General features: G+C 44.4%; 1 protein-coding gene across 1 annotated transcript in view; it reads right to left on the bottom strand.

The window, feature by feature from the left end:
• LOC125427841 (dynein axonemal heavy chain 9-like) overlaps positions 1-22094 on the bottom strand; it is a 176736-nt gene that overhangs the window by 104837 nt on the left and 49805 nt on the right. Inside the window, 2 exon segments of the mRNA XM_048487396.1 lie at positions 3370-3795; positions 16316-16576. Of these exon segments, the coding sequence (XP_048343353.1) occupies positions 3370-3795; positions 16316-16576 (687 nt within the window).

The following is a 22094-nucleotide window of genomic DNA, read 5'->3' as shown; positions in this document are numbered from 1 at the left end:
AAAACTATTAGACTGGACTGATTTGGTTGTTCACTACTATAATTTTTCTAAATTATTTTATACACTAAAGTGAAAAGATGGTATATCTAGAGTTTGGTGAAAGGCACATGAATTGGCACCCTTGCTGAAGCTAAGCTGGTATGAATCTGTCAAAAACTAATAATGGACCCAACATGCAATTTTAAACCCACTTTTTAAGGCAGAGTATATAAATGTCACAAATGCATATATTTTAAACAAATTAACAAACAAACAAACATTTCTAACCATAGCGAAGTAGAGTTGCCTTTTCCTGGTAGAAGGTCTATGCCTTTTAGAGGTGGACAGAAATTCATCAGGTTTAGACTTTACTACATTGGAAATTACTTCTGAATTTCTGCCTGCCATGCAGTTGCGAAATATACTGAAGTTGAAATTATATGCATTGGATCCCAGAATGCATATAACTCCTCCAACTCACTGGACACCAACAGTGTTATCCTAGGTAGAGTTATACTTTCCTAAGTCAATTGAAGTCAATAAGTTTCAGAAGGGTATAAATCTGCTTAGGATGGCATTGTAGATCTTTTTTGGGGTGTGGGACATTGTCTCTGGGCCTTTCCCCACTTACCTTAAGCCCCGCGCAAGTAGCGCGGGGTCCCCCAGCACTCCCCACGAGAGGGGCGGCAACAGCACAGCCGCCCCGACGCTGCCACTGTCGCGCCCCCTCAGCACACGGCATCCCTGGAGCTCTTGCAAAGGGCGCCTTTTGATGACCCTGCGCAGAGCGCGGGGTCGTGGGGATGCCGCGCGCTGAGAGCAGCACGCGGCATAGGGGGGATCATGCTGAGTGGGGAAACGCCCTCTGTCTCTCTTTAGAAAGCAAGAGACAAAATTATGTGCAAATTGTTAATGATCTTCTCTTCTTAAAATATACTCCTTGAAACTGACTACCTTCGCATATGAACAAATCTGAAAAAATAACAGAAATGGTTTTGTGAACTCTGTAGTTTCTCCACATTCTTCATCATTTCCCAATGGGATTCTAACATCCCAAGAAAGCTTTTGGTTGGCCCCTTGGTTATAATCTGTCAAAGAAACATGCTGCAGTTTAAAGCTGAAAGTTTTCCTAATTAAAGGCTTGGTAAAATTTCCCAGCAGAACCAATTCCAGGCTGCATTACACTGTATTGGTGAAAAGGAGAAATAATTATTTTAGACAGTGTCCTCAATGTTTCTGAAACTGATTTAGTATAAAGTGGTGAGAACCTTCAAGTCTGTGTTAATTATTACTGTGTATTATTATTGTTGTTCTAACTGTAAGCTGAAATAACTAACACATATTTTGTTCAAAATATTTAAATAGCTCAAAGTATTATAATATATTAAATAGTAATACTTTAGACACAAAACTACATAAGCCCTTAGTAAAAATGATATATTGCATAAAAGATGGGAATGGCCAGAGGGACATTCAAAATGTCAGGGGGAGTGAGCTGTTAGAATTCATGGAAAAAATATTTAGACAGATCACAGTTTCAAAAGGATTATTATATACAGTACCTTGGTAAATAAATTTCCCCAAAAAAATCTGCTACCCCCAAATTTATTATCCTACCCACATATTTCTGCCATAATTTATGGCACATGAGCAGACTAAAATACAAACAAAAGCACTAATTACCACCCAGTTTACAATGTCTGGTTACTCAGAAGTGATTCCTGTTTTCCACAGGTAGCCAAGCAGGGGGTATTTTCAAGCTTAATCTTATATTTGAGTAGCAAAATGGGCCAAATCTTTGGTTTCTTAAACCTAGTAACTGGAGTTGTAAAAGGGCAATACAGATCTTTCTACAAACCAGAAAAGTCTCCAGATTTGAAAAAAAAATGTGAAATTAAAAAAAATCCAAAAAGATAAAAGCCTGTAGCTTTAAGGAACAGATTACCTTAGTGGCTGTTACTAGGCAATCACAGCATCCCAGGGGTCCGTTTCTGTGAGTAAAAGGTGGAAGGGGGAGGAGTTGTGCTGGCCCTTTCCAGGTCTATGTTGGCCTTTAAGGGAGAACTTACTGGGGCCAGGGCTGGCTAGGGTTACCAGGCCAGGTTGGGAAATTCCAGAGATTTTGTCATGGAGTCTGAGGAGGGAAGATGACTCAGCAGGGTATAATGCCATAGAGTTCACTCTCCAAACCATCCATTTTCTCTCTGTCATCTGGAATTCAGCTGTAATTCTGGGGGGTGTCCAGGTAACCCTAGGCCTAATAGCAACCTCTGGGTGGCTTGACAACACTTGACTTGCATGACTCAACTAGGCCTGGCTGCCAGTGTGGTATAGCAGTTAGAACTTCAGTGTAGGGTCTGGAAGAACAATGTTCGGATCTCTATTTTGCTGTGGAAGCTCACTGAGTGATTTTAGACCAATCACATACTTTCAACCTAACTTACCTCACATGATCAATGTATGGATAAAATGAAGGAGAGGAGACTACTGCAAGCTGCTTTGGTCCCCACTGTGGAGAAAGACATGTAGTTTTCCAAGGCAGAGTATGCAAAGGGAGGTGAAGGAGATGGAAAACTTAAGGCACAAGGGCAGATAAAAGTGGGTTGCTTGTTGGGTGGTAAGGAGATAGGATTACCAACTCAAAGTGGGGAGAGTGATCTTGGGAGATTTGAGGGGTGGCACCAGGGGAGAGTGGAGGGGAGGGACCTCTGAAGGGTAAAATGACAACAATTCCACCCTCCACGGTGGCCAGGTCTTCCAGGGGATCCAGGATTGCCAAACTCCAGGTGAGGGCTTGGAATTACAAATGCACTCCAGTTGGCATAGATCAGTTCCACTGGATAAAATGGCAGCTTTGGGGCACAAAGTCTATCACAAAATGCCCTGCTGAGGTTCTTTCCCTCCCTAAACATCACCTTCCCAAGTCTCCACCCCCCAAATCTCCAGGGATTTCCCAACCTGTGACTGGCAATCTTAGGGGGAACTGATCTCTATCATTAGGAAATCTGTTGTTATTCCCGGACACCACTGCTGTGTCAGGGGGAAGCAGGTGGGAGGCTATGAAGTTCTTCTGTGCATGCTCATGGAGACATGGATCCGTCCATTTGAAAATAAAAAAAAAATTTCGCCCCAACACGACGCGGCAGCCAATCAGGATAGCCACTGAGCGGATTGAGCGTTTGATCCGCCGACAGTGGATAATCCTGTGTGGCTGCCGCGTTTCCAGTAACAGGGGGGTAGAAGCTGCCGTGGGGAGCATGAATCCGTGCTCCAAAGCTCCTGATTCTTTTTAAACAGGTTTGAATCAGGTTCCACTTTTGAAGTGGGGAATTGACCACTAACAATGTTAACTGAACTATAAACCTGTTTCACAGGCTGATTTGTTCTTACCACAATTTTGGCCTTTATGCTAGCCAGCTTTTCTTGAGCAGCAGCCAGCTCAGCATTTGCTTTGTTGAGGGCCTGGCGCTTGGGCTCCACATCACAATACACTTCATAGAAGCGCACAATGTTGATGACCCAGGAGCAGAGGCCAGCAGCTGCATAGGACTTGGATGTCACAAACTCAGGATTGAACTGTGGATCCTGCAGGTAGGGCTGCAGGGCTCGAAGGCAGTTCTCATGTATGTTCTCTTTGTTGAAGTTGACCAAGGAGTCCAGGAAGCTATCCACCGTTGACATGGCCACCTTGGCTGCTTTCCAGGTTCTATCCTTAGGGACCTTCCCACCCGGAGCCATGAGCACCATTACGGCAGCAGTGACATTGCTGACAGCAGAGACCGGTGATCCAAATGACTTCAGCTCTGTCAGATTGGTCTGAAAAGGGAAAAAACAAGATTGTGAGATGAAAATGAATGGATTTTCTTTTTACTTTGCTGGTAATGGAGTCAGGCTCCAGAGCTATCAATCTGAGAGAGGAGCTTTGAAGCCAGGAGCAGCGCTCTGAATTTTAAATATTATGACTCATCCAACGTAAAGCAATGAATCCCTCTAGTGGCACAGGGGGCCTCCGCTGGCTTGTTAGATGAGAGCCAGCCGTGCGCCTTCCGCATCTCAACCAGCTCTCAGGACATTAAAAGTGCACAATTAGATTACAAATTTATCAGGGATGGAAAAGAATGACAACAAAAAGATCAGAATGCACAGCAATCAACGATGTATGTCTGGACCTGCTGAGGGGATTTAAATAAGACTATTGGTTGGAAAACTCTGATCAACATAACCAGCCTATAAATTCCTATCAAATTTAATTCAGAGTGGATTCATGCAGTATGGGTAGTGGCCACTTTCATCCTTACTGTGCAGTGGTAGCATCCATAAGGGGCACCAAGTCTCATCAGCAAGAAGGCATTTGGTGCCCCGGCTGTTACTGTGGCCTCATGAAGCCCTGTTCTATCTGGGGGCAGAGGTGCCTCTAAGGTCAGCTTCACTGCATGGCCATTCGCTATTGAGGGGGGAAAAACCTCTGTAAAAAACAGACAGATGTCTTTAATTAATCAAAAGAACATCCCCACCCCCAGTCCAAAAACGGTCTGATGTGTGTCCTACAAGCACAGAATATAAGCGTCAGGTACAAACTACTGCAAAAGTCTGATTCAATATATCACATAAATGCAAATACAAATTGTAAAAAAAATATTCAAAACTGTATAGCACAAAAGAGCAAAAGGGCAATTAGCACTCCTCAGTGATGGTGAAAGAATCTCCTGTTCCTTCCTGTGCTGTTTTCAAGAGCTCAGTCCTCCAGGAGGCATTCCTGTGTGTGAACTCAGGGACACCTTCATATCCAGCTGAGCCCTCAGTTCAGCAAAGTTGTCACTACGGGATGCAGGTGGAGAGGAAGTCTTCCAGACATGAGGGTTCGAAGTCCATTGATGGCTCTCTGTCTGATAACCAATGTGTGTTATGTGTCATCAAATCACCACACAACACCTTCTTTATCTCTGAGAAACATTGTGGCTATTTATGCATGCTGTTTGCTTCGCAGTGGGGTTTTCCTCCTGCAGTGTCTCTAGCCAGGCTGAGCCATCATTTTGCCCACCCACTGCTTCCTTGTTCTTTCCATGCAACCTCCATTTGAGTATGTCTATGTCTCTGCGTGCGCGTGCGCCATCTTTAGTCTAGCATTACTTCACTAGACCATAGCAATGACATGTTAGTTTCACAAAATCCATCACTCCAGCAATAGATCTTCAGTGTTAAAATTTAAAAAAAACCAAGTATTTCTGATTATTCTGAAATAGCAGCCCAAAGAGTGGGAGAAACTGCTGCTGTGTGGGTGAGGTAAAGTGAGGAGGAGCGAGAAAACCCAAAGAATGCTTAACACACAGTGATCACCTTCTCTTTCTCTGCAAAGGAAGAGAAAAAGTCACACTTTTACAGCTTTTGGATACCATGACGATCCTCTGAGCTGATAGCTCAATGAGTTCCAAATGGGGAAAATCTGTGCATAACCAAGAATCAAATCTGAAGAGAATGTACGCTCAATGTGAAAGATACTATAAGTGCCTAAATTGCCTGTGAATCTCCACTAAAAGAGAGGAATTCTTTGGGGAGAACTGAAGCCCTCTTTTGATACCAGCATAAACAAAATCTTGACAGGAAAGGGAAAAAATTGACAATGGGAGATGTTTCCTTTATTTTTACATTAATCCAGACAAATTATTTAGGGGTGCCTTTTCAAAACCACCATATGACACGTAGTTCTCATTTATTGGGACACTCACTTCTTCAAAACAATTCTTAATAGTCTGGGGTGGAACCAGTCAGTATAAGACTCCTTTATCAGACAGAAACTAATTCTTGAAGCAGAGTTTCGCCCACCCATCATAAGAGTGATAGCATAGTATGCTACAGCAGTCAACCTCTCTAGAGCACAGAGATTTTTGCAAGGGTTATTAGTACACAGAAGGGATTGGCTCTGTGCCACAAGAACAATCCTGCCAAGGATCTGTCACATCTAACTGAGAAGGAATATGTGTATCATGCTGACATCCAGAAAACGTGACAGCCCTGAGACAGCAAGCTGCGATCCACACCAGGGATTCCTGCCCTGATTAGTCTCTTGGTACATTTACATAATCAACCCTAAAGCCTACAGGAACTGCTCTGCACCTGACTGGCAGGCTTGCCAAAGCATACATACAACATAAGTCAACCAGGAAACAGCCATTTTGTTAGGAAACTTTTCTGACAGTGTGATACAACAATCAAAGAAAGGGAGTAACCAAAAGTCAGAGAATAAGGCTTCTTTCAAACTGCCCTCATCTGTGCATAACCGGTCGCTAACAACTGGCTGCTAACAACCGGTCACTAACAACCGGTTGCTAACAAATATTTTGTGTTATTTCAGACACAACTGTTTGGGCTCCTGGCTGCTAACAGATTTTTTTTTTTACCTTTGTCAGATAAAGTTGCTTGTGTCCAGTTGGCATCCCTGGCTTTACCTGTTTTCATAGAAACTGCTTTCTCCCATTTTCAGTTTTTCCTTGCACTTCTGAATCACTGCGATGTGCTATTTACAATGTCTGCAGAACTTCTGAAAGGACAGCTTTCCCCCCCACCTTTTTCCATGATGCATTTTTTTGGGCTTTAAATAAAATATTTTAAGGTTAGCACTGTGGCACTATAGCCCTAAAGCAACCAAGCCTATAGTAACCAAGAACATACGAAAGTGGTGTTATCACACTGGATTGCTGTATCACAAGAATTCAGATGCATTGAGTTGCTATGATGCTATAGCACAAATCTTAGAACATTTTTTAAAATGCTGCAAAATAATGTGCCAGTGAAAGGGGGGAGGGGAAATGGCCAGAGTGTTTCAAAGCACTTTTGAGGTGGCTCATAGATTGATTGAAATTTGCTGTATGAAATGCCCATCCCTGTATCACTTTACTCAGAATCAGGCGAACAATGGATAACATCCAGTTTAGAACAGTAACTGAAAAGGGGCCAAAGATAATGGCAAAGCTAGTGTAATTATGGACCAAAGCATAAGTGAAATGCGCAAGTCTCTGTATGAAGCCCCAAGTGGTTTTTGCCCCCCTTTTAAATAGCTAGCATGTGGAACCCTGAAATGGATCAGAGCTGCAACCTAGGGAAGCAGGGATTGAGCCTGATCTGATTTGCAAGCTAATTATTTAAAAGGAGAAAATGTAACACACGATCATGCAGGGCACTGGTCCATCACAGTCAGTCTTGTCTACTCAGACCGGTGGTGGCTTTCAGGCAGAGGACTTTCGCATCGCATCACCTATTGTTTAATTGCAACTTTTGGCTTTCTTCTCTGAATACTGAAGCACAAAATACTGGAGCACAGGGAAAGCTACTGTCCAGGCACAATATCAGCAAATGGAGTTCTATACTGAACAGAAGCAAGTGAGGAAACCAGTATGAAAACCATGCCTTCTGCTTACCGGTACATATGCCAAGGCATATATAAATGTTCTCATGTTCATGGGTGCTGCCTAGGGTTCGGAAGATACTGTGAGAGGCCTTTGACTGCAAATTCATACTTTCCAGGGGAGAGGAGCATTTGATTATTTACACAGAACCTCGGGAGGTTTGGCAAATCTGCATAAAACCAAGCAAACTGTGCGAGCTGTTTCCACATGCCAACCTGCTCTATTTTGGTTTGCTTTGAGTAGCTCCGAGAAATGATGCTTCTGCTGTTGTGACTGTGGCAAGTCCTAGCTGAGATCCGTTGTCAAGCTGAAGTCCTATATCAGAAATACTAGTGTGTGAGTCGGTTGGTGAGTGGGAGGGGTTATAGTTGCAAAGTAGGTACATGTTACCCCTTAGTTAAACCCTTTTGGCAATGCCATTCTTGAACAAAGGCTTGAATGATTGGTCTGACCTGGAGTGGAAATGCTTTCTTTTATTTGCTAATTAGGAACAATGTCATTGTAAGGTTGGGGGTTAGTTTCTGCTCCGCTATCCTGACCTTGGCGCATTCCACGTTCTGGGCTGCGTGCCCGGGATGGTTGCTGTCTTTAACCTTGCTGCACTTATCTTATGCGTTTGAAGCTTGTTTTTCGCTCTGCCGTGGGAATTGCGCTTGGGAGTTCGGGGAGGGGCTGGATTGTCCGTATAAGCGACACCTTGAGCCCGGGAAAGTCAGAATCCGCATTGCGTGTAGTGTGATCGTTGAAGTTTATGAAATAAAAGAACTGAAACCAGTTGCTATATTTCGAGTCCTTTGAGGTTCCTTACATTATGCGGATTCTGACTTTCCCGGGCTCAAGGTGTCGCATCAGCTTTAAAGATTGCCTTCACTACAGAGCCCATATTGAAACACCCGGATCCCGCCTTGCCCTTCATCGTTCATGTCGACGCTTCGTACAAAGCCTTAGGAGCAGCTCTCTTGCAGAAAAATAAAAATAATAAACTTGTGCCGTGTGCTTATTTATCGAAAAAACTATCGGGTCCTGAACTTAACGTGTCCGACCGTTGGTACGGCAAACAATGGGAAACAGCTGCCATCAAGGAGGCCCTTAGTACGTGGCGGCATTGGCTGGAAGGTGCTGCCCGTCCTTTCCAAGTTTGGTCGGACCATAAAAACCTAGCTGCCTTGTCTACTCCGCTCAAAATGTCGGCTAAACAGTTGAGATGGGCTGATTTCTTCTCCAGGTTCACCTTCACAGTCCATTTCTTCCCTGCCAATAGCAACAAGTTGGCTGATGCCTTGTCCCGCCTGCCTAAAGGGGCGGATACCTCCTTACGCACAATTCCTCGCACCATCCTTTCGCCCGCCCAGTTGGGATTGGCGGTGACCCGATCCCAGGCAGCCGCTCCCCCGGCACCCCCCCCAATGAATGTTCCAGACGTTGTATCACCATTTCTACGTCACTTGGAGGAGGCGGGGCGACAAGACGTTCCGAAGGAGGAATCCGACCCCCTCTTGCAATTGCAAGGGGGAGTCTGGAGGCGGGGTGACTGTTGGTATGTCCCGCCGACCCTACGTAAGCAGGTTCTCCTGGCGGGCCATGACGCTCGCCAAGCGGGACACTTCGGATTTTTAAAAACGCTCCACTTGCTCAGGCGGCAGTTTTGGTGGCGCACCATGCGCAAGGACATTGAAGCGTACATTAAGGGGTGCCCGACATGCGCGGAGGCTAAGGACATCCCCGGTAAGCCCCACGGATTGTTACACCCTATTCCCCCGGCTGCCAGACCCTGGCAAGTGATATCCATGGACTTCATCACGGATCTCCCCGAGAGCCACGGGAATACAGTTTTATGGGTGGTGGTGGATCTGTTCTCCAAACAGGCGCACTTTGTCCCGTGCCCCATCATCCCCTCAGCGCCCAAATTAGCCAAATTGTTTATTCAACATGTCTACCGTTTGCACTCGTCGCCGGAGAGAGTGATCTCCGACCGCGGCCCCCAATTCATATCTAAGTTTTGGAAAGCATTCCTGGAGATTCTGGGAACCGCATTGGCTGTCGCTGCTCCGTACCACGTGCAAAGTGACGGCCAGACCGAACAGACCAACAGAACGCTTGAGCAGTACCTACGTTGTTACACCAACTATCATCAAGATAACTGGGTTGAACTTCTCCCCTTCGCTGAGTACACCTATAACAACGCGGTTCATAGTAGCACCAACAAAACACCATTTGAGGTGGTGTCGGGCCGTTCGTTTCCACCGTTGCCCCAACTCCCCGATCATGCGCTTCAACCCCCCGACTTTGGCGACTGGATCCGGTCTCTGGCTGAAGGCTGGAAAACCGTTTCTTCCTCGCTTTCACAAGCGCAGGAAGCGCAGAAAAACCAGGCGGACAAACGTAGAATTGATTTTCCCCTGCAAGTAGGGGCATGGGTTTATTTGTCCACCAGAAACCTTAGGGATGTGCACAAGTACTCCAAGCTAGGCAAGGAATTCATAGGTCTGTTTCGGATCACCCAGGTGATCAATGGTGTAACTGCTCGTTTAGAATTACCAAATTCGCTCAGTAACATTCATCCTGTATTTCATTCTAGCTTACTCAAGCGGGCTCCAGATTCAGATGCCTGGCACGACCCAACGGAGGCTCCCCCGCCGGTGATCGTTGATGGCCACAAACATTACGAAATTGATGCTATTCTGGACTCTCGTTATGTTCGCAAACGTTTGCAATATTTGGTTTCCTGGGTGGGATATCCCTCTGGCCATAATCAATGGGCGTATGTGGAAAATATTGACGCCCCCCCCCCCTCTGATTTCTGCCTTCCATAAAGCTTTCCCTCATAAGCCAGGTGGGGAGGGAGCTTTCGTGGGAGAGGCGGAGTGTAAGGTTGGGGGTTAGTTTCTGCTCCGCTATCCTGACCTTGGCGCATTCCACATTCTGGGCTGCGTGCCCGGGATGGTTGCTGTCTTTAACCTTGCTGCACTTATCTTATGCGTTTGAAGCTTGTTTTTCGCTCTGCCGTGGGAATTGCGCTTGGGAGTTCGGGAAGGGGCTGGATTGTCCGTATAAGCGACACCTTGAGCCCGGAAAAGTCAGAATCCGCATTGTGTGTAGTGTGATCGTTGAAGTTTATGAAATAAAAGAACTGAAACCAGTTGCTATATTTCGAGTCCTTTGAGGTTCCTTACAGTCATCTGTTTTAAGGCCACAAAGGCAGCCATTTGCTGTGCTTTGGGTTCTGAATTATTCTGCAAATGGAGTAACACTTGAAGGGGAGTTTGCCAGATGCAGCCACCCACATTTCCAGCAGCAATACTCAACAGTTCAGAATGGGCCTTTGGAAAGGAATGCTCATGTATCTGCTAGTGATATATTTTGCTTATTTGGGGATATGTTTTGCTTCCTGATTGTGGATACACCACGGAGCTAGGATTTATGCTGACCTTGCTTACCACGATATTAGGATCAGATATAACAACTATCTGAAAAATGATACTGGATATTCATGTGTGATTCCATAGGGGGATTGTCTAGCTAATGAACCACTTTCACTTCTTATGCATGTTTTATAGCTTGGTCAGATTCACTGTGTTTTATATTTGGAATAGTTTACTTTATAGTGTGTATTGTAACACAATTCATACCACTGAAGAAGCCCTGTTGACCAAAATGTGCCTGGTTTTGATGGAATTTTTAATGATTTACAATGCATTAAAGCTCTTTAATGTTTTTTTAGTTGTTCTGTCTATTATTAAGGCTTTTTGGTCAGCCTTCTTGATTATGGCCACTTATATGCAACGTGTTTGCTGAGTGGTGGGGACCAATGTCCGTTGCAGCAACATTTCTTGTACAGACATGTTTTCTTCAAGCCCTGCTTCCACTTTTCATTCTCCCTGCGGCGACTGAGACCACTTCTAGCACCATTTTAATTTTGCTTTGCTGCCAGAGTAGGGAGATCTGCCAGCGAGTACACCTTTGCCATGGAGACCTTCTCTCTACCCACAGGCAGCCACTGCGCATGCCGCCTTCTCATTTTCATCAGGTAATAGTCTTAAAATACCTAAATTTAGTCTGTAATGGTCAAAAGAAGCCTAAAAAACCCCTTAAAACAGCGAAGGGAGGGGGAGGGGAGGGAGGGGCGCCATGCAAGGGAAGGGGAGTGACGGAGGGGAGGGAGTGAGGGGTGGCATGCTCCCTGCTCCATGCTGCCAGTTCCTTCCTGTTTCCCTAAGTGCTAATATTGAGAAATCAATCTCTCAATATACTAACAACAGAGAGGACTTTTGCAAGGAACAGTGCAAGCTTTCCTCTCTCTCGATGGGTGAACTTCTGTTCTGGAATGCACGCTGTTTGTTTGTTGGTGGGTGTACTAATAAGAGCGGGTATGTGATGCACTGGAAGAGGGAAGACAACAAATGATCATAAATATAAACACTGCCAAACACTGGAGTTTCTTGAGGACAAGTTTGAAATCAGTCTTTAAGCATTTGCTGTCTGAAGTTATATTTTTGCTAGAGAGGTTTTCACACCAACAGTAGCTGTAGAGATTTCTGAATTGCTGATTCACACAGATACAAAGTGTGATGAACAGAGGCCATGAAAAAGCAAGAACAGCTGATGGCCACTACCTTCATACCCCCTTTGCATACCTCCAAATGCATCTTGGGGAAGCAAAACAGAAGACTAGATAGACTTTGTCTAATTTAGCAAGACAGGGAGGGATTAATATTTCCTAAAAATTATATGTGTACTGTGCAGTCTGCAGAGAGCACCTGCTTCCATCAAAGCACCAGGCATTATTGCTCAATTTATTTATTTATTTATATTATTTATAGTCTGACTTTCTTACTGGGATTCAAAGCCGATTACACATAGTGAATCAGTACAATCAACAAAACAGGCCATTCAGTAAATGTATTAGGATTGCAGCAGTCTGGAACCAACTAAAAAGAACTGAAGCAAGAGATTTCTACATAGGGAAGCGTGCTTGGATATATCCAGCTCAAAAATATAACTGAAAAACAGTCAGTATTTTTCAGGTATTTTCTGGATCCAGATACACATGAGAGATTCCTGCTCAGTACTGGAATTCTGAATATTTCTGGAGGCATTCAGAAATATTGTTAAAGTCCCAAACTTGGGTGGGCGGTTGTTGTTGCTGCTTTTTTGTTTTCTTGCTTTTTTTCAGGTTTCCCAAGCAATGGGGAGAGAGGCAGCTCTTGCAGACAAATAAGATATCTGGGGGAGCTTGCCAGGTTGCTTCTATTGGAAGTGTATTACATAATTCTCTTCGCCTCCATTTTATCCTCACAACAACCATACGAGGTAGTTTAGGCTCAGAATATGTGACTAGCCCAGGGGTCACCTAGCATGCTTCCATGGCAGAGTGGGCATTCAAACCTGGGTTTCCTATACTGTAATTTAACCACTACACAACATGAGTTGTCTTGTTTGTCATTGGTTTTGTTGGGCTTGAGCTGCCACATTGCCCTACTTGGCTTCTGTGGCTTAATGTTAGATCTGTTGGACTAGACTCCCATTTGTTTTAGTTGGTTTACCTTGGATTCTGTCATGTGACACTGAGTGTGTTGGGCTTGTCACATTGATCTGTGGCTCTGCTGAGATTCTCTGGTTTGATGCTGAATCTGTTGGGCTTGTTGATTCTTTTTACATTCAGAGGTTTTTGGACAGTGGTTGCTCAACTGTGTTTAGCTATTTTTTGCCCTGGAGAAACCATGCAAGTTCCCCACCCCCAACCCCTATAAAACAATGGAAGGTGACTGGGAGCACCTGGGGTCTGTAGAATTAGACCTCTTGGTCCAATTCACTTGAAATTAAGAGTTCTATAGTGGACAGACAGCTTCAGCTATGCTACAATTTTGGTGTTGTTTGGTGGGAAAACCGCCCCTCCAGCCCCCTTGAAAAATTCCCTGTAGAGAATAATGGACCTGAATTGTTTCAGAATCCCCAAAAGTCCTGAGGCTGAATACCAAACCGATATTGGAGACCCAAATAATCCAGTCTACCAATAATTATGTACCTCATGAAATCTACATCTAAAACACTGATTTTTTTCCCCAACGTAGATCCCTAGTTCTTTAAGAATGCTCTTTCTGCTTAAACAGAGCCATCTTGAAGATTAGATAGACAGCATGGGACAGCCAAGTCTCTTTCAAAATAAAATCCATTAGTCAATGGATACTCTTGAGTGTTTGGGAATTAATGAAGAAATATTCTGCATCGGTGGCATTTTTTAAATCGAGCTAATTATGGCCAGCACATATTAAGACAGTAACATGATTGAAATGCAAAGACAAAGAAATCTGTTTTGACATCATCAGTATTCCCTCTTCCACTCTTCCCTGACTGTTTATATTTCTCTCTCCTTTCTACCAGTGAGCGATGCTGATTGCTTCTCTACCACTGCTCCATATGAAAGCACAATGTAAATATATCTGCATTACTGGCTGTAACTCCTTATTAATAAACACACAAATAGAGCCTATTATTCATGTCAACGGATGGGCTAAACTCTCTGACGCAGATAAGGAGGAGGATGTGGCTTTTCGCACTCTGAAAACGCTGCCTGGCCTCGGTCTCCAGAGAAGCTTCAGGCTTCCCATTAATCTTGCCTTAATGAGATGTTATACAGTTTCAACATGAAACCAGAGTTGACATCCAAACATTTTCCTGCTGCGTTAGGATTTTACTTCCAGACATACGGCTCCTGCCAACGGATCACACTGTGACATTCCTAAGAACAGAATCAGTTTGAACGCCGCTACCTGCTTTTGTTTGTTTTTTTAACAATGTGCATTTTCTTCATTTAGACTATCCACAATGCAAAAGAATAAAAACATCAACCCCAGAATGCATAGTGGCCCAAGAATTGTTGGTGTGCTGGGAATGCTACCCATGACATCTTCCCACCCAATACTAACCAGAGGCTGCTTCCACATGAGTATTCATACCCCCATAAAAAGCAGAAAGGCCCCATATTAAAGGGGAATGTTCTCATGATGTTAAACTCATTCACTGTAAGACTCATGAGTCATGATGTTTTCAGCTTGCCTCTTTAAACCATATTTAAAGAAGCCACAGCACAAGCCAAGGCTGGGTCAGGAGACTCTACCACACAACAAAGTCATTGGTACAGGCATGTAGTAGAGGCATTGCACCACACAGCTGCTCTTCCCTTGGCCTCTTTTAAGCCAGATGCTCACCTGGCAGCTGGAGATGATGTGCATCAGGCTCGTGCATCAGACCTATTCCTGCAAGCACTCTCCGTTATAGCTGAGGCCTGGCTGTGCTGAGCAGCCAAGTGAGCACTACGTCTCCTCTCCTGTAAGTCACTGCAAAGCCTTCTCCGGGGCTGCTCGCAGGGCTCAGAAGAAGTGGAGAGCGGGCATGCCAGTGTCGGGTACCCTGCAACTGGTCTGGGGCTGAGGGGCTTCTGTGCTTGTGCCTTGCTATGGTTCCGAGTCTGGTCCTGCATGGACCGCCTCATCTTCCTCTGGTGCCTCTACTGGTGTGATGTCAGAGTCTAATTCCTCCTCTTAGGAGTCCTCAGGATCCACGGGCACAACTAAGTCTGGCTGGGCCATGATACCACTACAGAGAGGGAAGGCAAAGCTAATGCCTTCAAAATGGCACTGCTGCTTCCTTTGCCACTTTAAATGATTGTTCTTCTTTCCCTGCCCAGCTGTACTGCAGTGTTATAACGTGGCTCAGCAGGGTAAAAAATGGGAAATTTCAGGACCTCCTGAGATCTCTGCATGATTGCCATCATGCAAAGGAAGGGGAAACTGAAGTGAATAGAGAGTCAGTTTGGTGTGTGGTTAAGAGCAGGTGGACTCTAATCTGGAAAACCAGGATTGATTCCCCACTCCTCCACATAAGCGGCAGAGTCTTATCTGGTGAACCAGATTTGTTTCCCCACTCCAACATTCCTGCTGCATGACCTTGAGCTAGTCACATTTTGTTCAGAACTCTCTCAGCCCCAACTACCTCGCAATGTGTCTGTTGTGGGGGAAGGAAGGGAAAGGAGCTTGTTAGCCCTTTAAGTACCCTTACAGGAGAGAAAGAGGGTGGGTATAAATCCAAACTACTACTCCTCTTCTTCTAACATGGAAACAGGCTGTGTGGACACCATTCCCTCTCCACTTGAGGCTGCTGTTGGCACCCATGCGTGGATGGAGCCAGATTTATTTAAAGTGGTTCCTTAAGTGTAAACATATGGGAATATCCACAAAACCTTTCCCCAACTGACTTCTTGAACTGGATCCCTGATCTTCTGTTGATATAGCTCTAGCATAGTTATATGTAGGCAACCAATTCCTACATAATGTTTCCGTTTCAGAGAATTACTTTAAAATGTGTACAAAAATAATATCAGAAGAGCTAACAGGAAAGGAGCTTTTTCTACACTGAGCGATGTCATTGCTGCAATTCTGTTACTAAGAAGAGAGTTTGAAGAAGGGTTTGGATTTATATCCCCCCTTTCTCTCCTGTAGGAGACTCAAAGGGGCTTACAATCTCCTTGCCCTTCCCCCCTCACAACAAACACCCTGAGAGGTAGGTGGGGCTGAGAGAGCTCCAAGAAGCTGTGACTAGCCCAAGGTCACCCAGCAGGCATGTGTGGGAGTGTACAGGCTAATCTGAATTCCCCAGATAAGCCTCCACAGCTCAGGCGGCAGAGCGGAGAATCGAACCCGGTTCCTCCAGATTAGATATACGAGCTCTTAACCTCCTACACCACTGATGCTCCTAAGCAATAAATTAGGTGCTTTTTCCATGTTACCCACAGAAATGAACCTACAGGTCCACGCAGTACAATCCAGTGCATGCTTACTTACTTTTGTGCTCAGTAGAGCAAGTTCCTGGGTAAATATTGTGCATAGAATATCAACTTGAATGTGAACAATTACTTCACAGTAGGTGGCCTGTACCTTATTGAGTGTGTTAAGAGCTTGCTGGGCGGCAGCAAGAGCAGGTTCAGCTTTTGCCAAGTCCTCCTCACAGTCTCTCTGCTTCTGCTGGACCTCTTGGGTAATTAAGGCCACCTTCTGTTCCTCGTCATCAGCAATGGCTTTCTCCTTGCTCACTTTCTCTGTCTCTATGCCTACCACCTGGATCAGCTTGTCTGCATCCTCATTCTTTTGTTTCAGCTCCACTTCTTGGGCTGCCAGTTTTGCTTTTAGATCATCCACCTGGAACAAAGAAAATGGAATATTTAGCCAGGAGTCATGAAAGAAGAATTATGGGACACTTACAGGGGAAAGGGGGTATCTGAAGAAGTAATATGCTGGAAGGGAGGGAGGAGAGATCTCAATAGATTTAACACTAATCAACAGATCCCTTAAAAAGTGTGGACAAGTAAAACATTGATAATTGATTCAGGCTGATCTGGTGAACCAGATGTGTTTTTGAATTCCTACATTCCTGCCAGGTGACCTTGGGCTAGTCACAGTTCTTCGGAATTCTCTCAGCCCCACCTACCTCACAAGGTGTCTGTTGTGGGGAGAGGAAGAGAAAGGAGCTTGTAAGTCACCCTGAGTCTCCTTACAGGAGAGAAAGGTGGAGTATAAATCCAAACTCTTCTTCCTCTTGTGCAAAAGGAAAAGGGAAAAGTGTTTCTTCTTGCTATCCATTTACAGGCACCCAACTATATTCAATCTGCACTATTTCTTGTGAAAACAACAGATGATACTGGAGACCTGAACATGCAATAATATCAATTTCATATAGAGCTTGTCAATTTTGTATAGCGCTTGCATTGTTAACGTTCAGGCACAGACAGAAAGCAGAGGTGATTGGATCAGTTTTGCCAATTTTACCTAGAGTTTGAGATGTTAACGTTTTTATTTATTTATATATTTATTATTAATTTTCTATCCCGCCCCTCCCCTGAAGGGCTCTGGATGGTGAACAACAAATTACAACAACAAACAGATGGAGTACATAACAAAAAACAAATTATAAATAAATAATAGGATCCATAAACCATAAAATACTAAACCCTATTAAAATACAGTGTTCCATACAAAATTGTCGGCGTCCAACATTAAAACCTTCAGTTTAAAAAAAACCCTCCCGGGGGGGAATGGTGGGCCTCATTGGTGTCAAAGAGACCCAAGGCTTAAAGGAGAACAGAAAGAAAGAATTCAGGCACAGACAGAAAGCAGCAGGGGCTATTGTACTGTCAATTTCACCTAGAGCTTGTGATGTAATCTTAATGAAAAGTTACACTGTGTTACCTGTAAGGAGAAAGTGAAATTGACAGGGGATTGCCACAGTAAAATTTGTTTTTTAGGGCAGCTCTAATTTGGTTGAAAAATGTGTTTGGGAGTGGGTGGGCTATGTGTTTCTGCTCCTTCAAGTAATGGCACCTGCTCCAGTAGGGTTTTGAGGGGGTCTTGCATGAGTAGTTCTCAATGGTAGAAATGGAGGCTAAAACATTTTTGAATTGTCACTTCAATGTAGCTGCCCAGTAACACTAGAGCTCCTGCACAAAAGGTTAAAAAAAATGGGGGGAGGGTTATTCTGCATCACAGATGACATCCCACCTCCATTAGGAATAGTACATTTTCAGCCATAGCATGTGGAATAAATGCAACTCTATAGATAAGGGGAAAAACAATAGGGGAAATGAGCGTATGCAGAATGATTTCACAGAAAATGATTCCAAGGGTTAAGGTCTGACCACTGAGAAAATTTGTGGGGAGCTGTGCATGCAGAAAAGGCCTGTGGGGTGGCAAAAGGCTTTTACATGGCAAGTTTTCCTGTAATCTTCCTGTTCCAGAGTCTTAACACTCCCCCGCCCCACTCCCCAGATCACCAGGGCTTTCAGTGTTTCTTAAAATCAACAATTGACTATCATTATATTGATAAACATTATAACAATCTGTTCTCAGAATTTCCACCTTTCATTTTTTAAATTAAAAATGTCTCTAGCCCCTTTCATTGCAGAGATGTGCCTTTCCCCTTACAGTTCCTGAATGAAAGAGGCTATAGATTTATCTTTATAACAATGAAACCTGGGAATTGAGAGAATCTGGTACACAGATTCTTATATTATACTGCTTTAACACTATTCAGCTGCCAATTCAATCAAAAGCAAATAACCTGTTTGGAAACAGCCTGCATTTAGGGAAAGCTTCACAAACAAAATGTACCACAGTACAGGATCTTGCATCAAAGAGGGAAACCAGGAAAATGGCCTCTTTCTTCTTCTTGCAGCTTGCATTAGCAGAGGAGGGAGGGAGAAGTTAGTTTTACCTGATTCCCCCTCACCACTGTAGTAACCTGTACATATTTTGCTCTCCCAATCCTCAGAGAGGATTTTTGGGTCAAAGTGCAGGCTGTTTGGGGAAGACAGGGAAGGGCCCACTCCACCAGCTCTTTCTGTCAGCTTTTCGGCTGTATCTAATCATCTATTCTATTAAGAACATCAGGAATGATGGTTATCCACCCTTAATCCTACAAAAGTCAGGAACATATCCCTCCCTATAATCTTTCCTGGACATGATCTACATTTTGCCCTCCTGTTGTTCCCCCAATTAAGAACAATCTATAGCCCCAATAAGCTCCTGACCCTTCATGCCCCAAAATAACTTCCCTATGGCAGATGAGAAGCTGCTGTACAACAAGGATGTACCCTTACAACCAGTGAGGTATAGTGGTTAAAGTGTCAGTCTACAATCTGGGATGACCTTGGGCCAATCACATACTCTCAGTCTAACCTACCATTCTAGATTGTGGTGAGAATATAACGGAGGAAAGAACAACGTAATCTGCTTTGGGCCCCACTGGGGAGAAAGGCAAGGAACAAATGAAGTAAATAAATTAACACCGACCAATTGCTGCCAAATCTGGCAACTTGATTCTGTATAACAATATAGAGGGTACCAACCACACAGCATAATCCAGAATACATCCAAGCTTGCTCAAGATGTTTAGAGCTAAGCTGTTTTGGGGCAAAACTTGAGCCTCCAACCATGAGCTTGGTTGCAGAGTTTCAAAAGGCAATATAATATAAAGGTGTTATTGAGACAATATTTTCCTTTCCTTACCTCATATTGAAAACATTTATCTCTGAACTATATTATTTCAGTTAAGTTAAAGAGGCACCATAACAGGACAAGATGCTTAGTAATAGGCAGTTTGCAAACTTAAAGCAACTTAAATGCTTTAAGACAAGCAATCCACCTTGCCATGCACCTGCCATATACAGCTCTATCCTGGATTTTATGTATGTGGCACTTTTCTGTAATAGCAAGAACTGTGGGGCACAAACTGGTGGCTGAATACACAAAGCAGTCTCTTTGGAAACCTGCTTGTTTCAGTTATGAAGAGTTAACTTCAAATGCCCTGGTAACCATAGCAGTTAATGAGAAGGTCATTTTAGAACCCGTGAAAGCATCAAGTACAATTAGTTTACAAAAGCTCCCCCAAAATTCTACAGCACTAACAGGAACATGGTATCTTTCTGTTTACCCTGGAAGAGTAAGCTCTACATCCTCAGGGTACACCGCTGTCGATAGGGAAGGGCAGGCACATAATGGGTCTGGGATTCTATGCCATTTTCAGCACAGATTTTATACAGTCTATAATCGCCTCAAGTAAGTGGCAGGCATTTTGTGTAAGCTCAGAGTGGAGCACTGCCCTTTGTATATTCCTTTGCTGAGCAGCTAATCCATTTTCATCTCCTGTTGTTCTGCTGGAGGAGGCAAAATTACACTTTGCTTGCTGGGGGTGCATAAGCACTTCAGTCAGCAAAACTCAGCAGCAACTTTTTTGTTCATTTAAAAATCTTTGGAGATTTGAGAAAATTGAAGCAGGGGCTTTGCTGATTTCAGATCTGGCTTATAACCTTCAACCTGCAATAAGCAATTGTGTGCTGAATGAATACATGTATGAATGAAAAGTTTATCAGGTTTTAAGTGCTCTGATGAGGCAACCAAAGGATTGACCTGTCAGCTCTGTGCAAGCCTTATAACAACCACATAAAAGGAAAGGCTGTAAATGCAATCCAACAGGCTCATTGTGGTGCCATAGAATTTCCAGACAAAATCTTCTTTCAAAAACCTTGAGCAAAGACTTAAAGTACACAACAGTAATGGAAGGCTAAAGATGTCACAACAATAAACGAACTAAAAAAACAAAACAAAAGTAGCACAGGATATTAACAACCTGGGTTACATCAGAAAGATGCCACATTGGAGTGCACAAAATAAGGAAAGAGGAAAATGCAATGAAGCAAAATAAAGGTCTCTACATTCAACCTCCTCTGACAAAGGAAGGAAAACCAGTTCCTGAAGCACAACTAGTTCTATCGGCCCCCAAAAGCAGACTTTGAAATCTTAACCTTTAGGCCCAAACAGTGAAAAAGGGTGCAATGACAGCTGGAAGGCCCTTTTGAAACACATAGTTTACATGTTACCAACTCTTTAAATTAGGGGTGCCAAACATGTGGCCTGCGGGCTGGACCCAGCCCATTGAGGGGGCTTATCAGGCCCATGAGCCAGTTGAGGCAACCCCCCTCACTCCCCATCTGGCCAGATCTGTAATAGAGAGGGGGTGCCTCAGCTGGATTGCAGACCTGATAAGCTCTCTCAAGGCAGCCATCCCAACCCACTGTGGGCTCACCAGTCCAGGCACACACACATACATACACCCCATGCTGTTCTGGAGCCAGCCAAGGCAGCCACCTCCCCCAGGGCCCAGCCCAACCAAATCACATTTATGTCATATCCAGCCCTTTGTAACAAATGAGTCCAACACCTCTGCTTTAAGCAAATGTTCCACATTTAACTAATTATGGGAAGTTGGGGCAGTGGTGTAGAACCCAAGGGATCGGGGGCATCTTGCACTGGGCGCGCACCGGTGCGGGGGCGTTCCGGGGTGTGGTGGGGCGAGCAGGGGTGTGGCAGGGGCGCAGGGCATGCATGTGCCCCGGGCACAATTCCCCCTTGCTACAGCTCTGAGTTGGGGTTTAACAAATCCATATGAGAGTCCAGTGTTAGGGATTGGATGTTCTTCAGTCCAGTGAGCAGTTGCCTCAAAGTCCCCTCCCTTCCCCGCATAGTTGGCACACTGATACATCTTGACTTTTCCAGACAAAACATCTGGAACTTGTGATGATGCTCTAGGAACCCCACAGATCTCTATCATTTGAGCACAGAGATCTGCAAATTCCTAAAGTGTAACTGCAATGTGGTGATATCATTTCCAGTTTTTAGTCAGAAAGGACATAAAGGTGTTAGGCGTTAGCATTTCCCTTTCTCCATCTCCAGTTTTTCCACAGAAGCATTGTCAAGCATCACAGTGACAAGATCAGGGAGGTCTAGCAGGAGTCTTCCCACTAGAAGTATGTAGCATCACTAACTCTATGGCTTCTCCTCCCCACATTCTACAGGCCCAGCCCAGAAACTGCCCTAGCCAGAGTTGGCAACCCTGGATCCAAGTTTATGGCTGACAGAGTTGTTACCTATTGTTGCTGGAAGGAAGGAAGGAAGGAAGGAAGGAAGGAAGGAAGGAAGGAAGGAAGGAAGGAAGGAAGGAAGGAAGGAAGGAAGGAAGGAAGGAAGGAAGGAAGGAAGGAAGGAAGGAAGGAAGGAAGGAAGGAAGGAAGGAAGGAAGGAAGGAAGGAAGGAAGGAAGGAAGGAAAGAAGGAAGGAAGGAAGGAAGGAAGGAAGGAAGGAAGGAAGGAAGGAAGGAAGGAAGGAA

Source organism: Sphaerodactylus townsendi, linkage group LG03, assembly GCF_021028975.2.
Source record: "Sphaerodactylus townsendi isolate TG3544 linkage group LG03, MPM_Stown_v2.3, whole genome shotgun sequence".
In the NCBI taxonomy this organism is placed as follows: Eukaryota; Metazoa; Chordata; class Lepidosauria; order Squamata; family Sphaerodactylidae; genus Sphaerodactylus; species Sphaerodactylus townsendi.
This window is presented reverse-complemented; position numbering and strand designations above follow the sequence as displayed.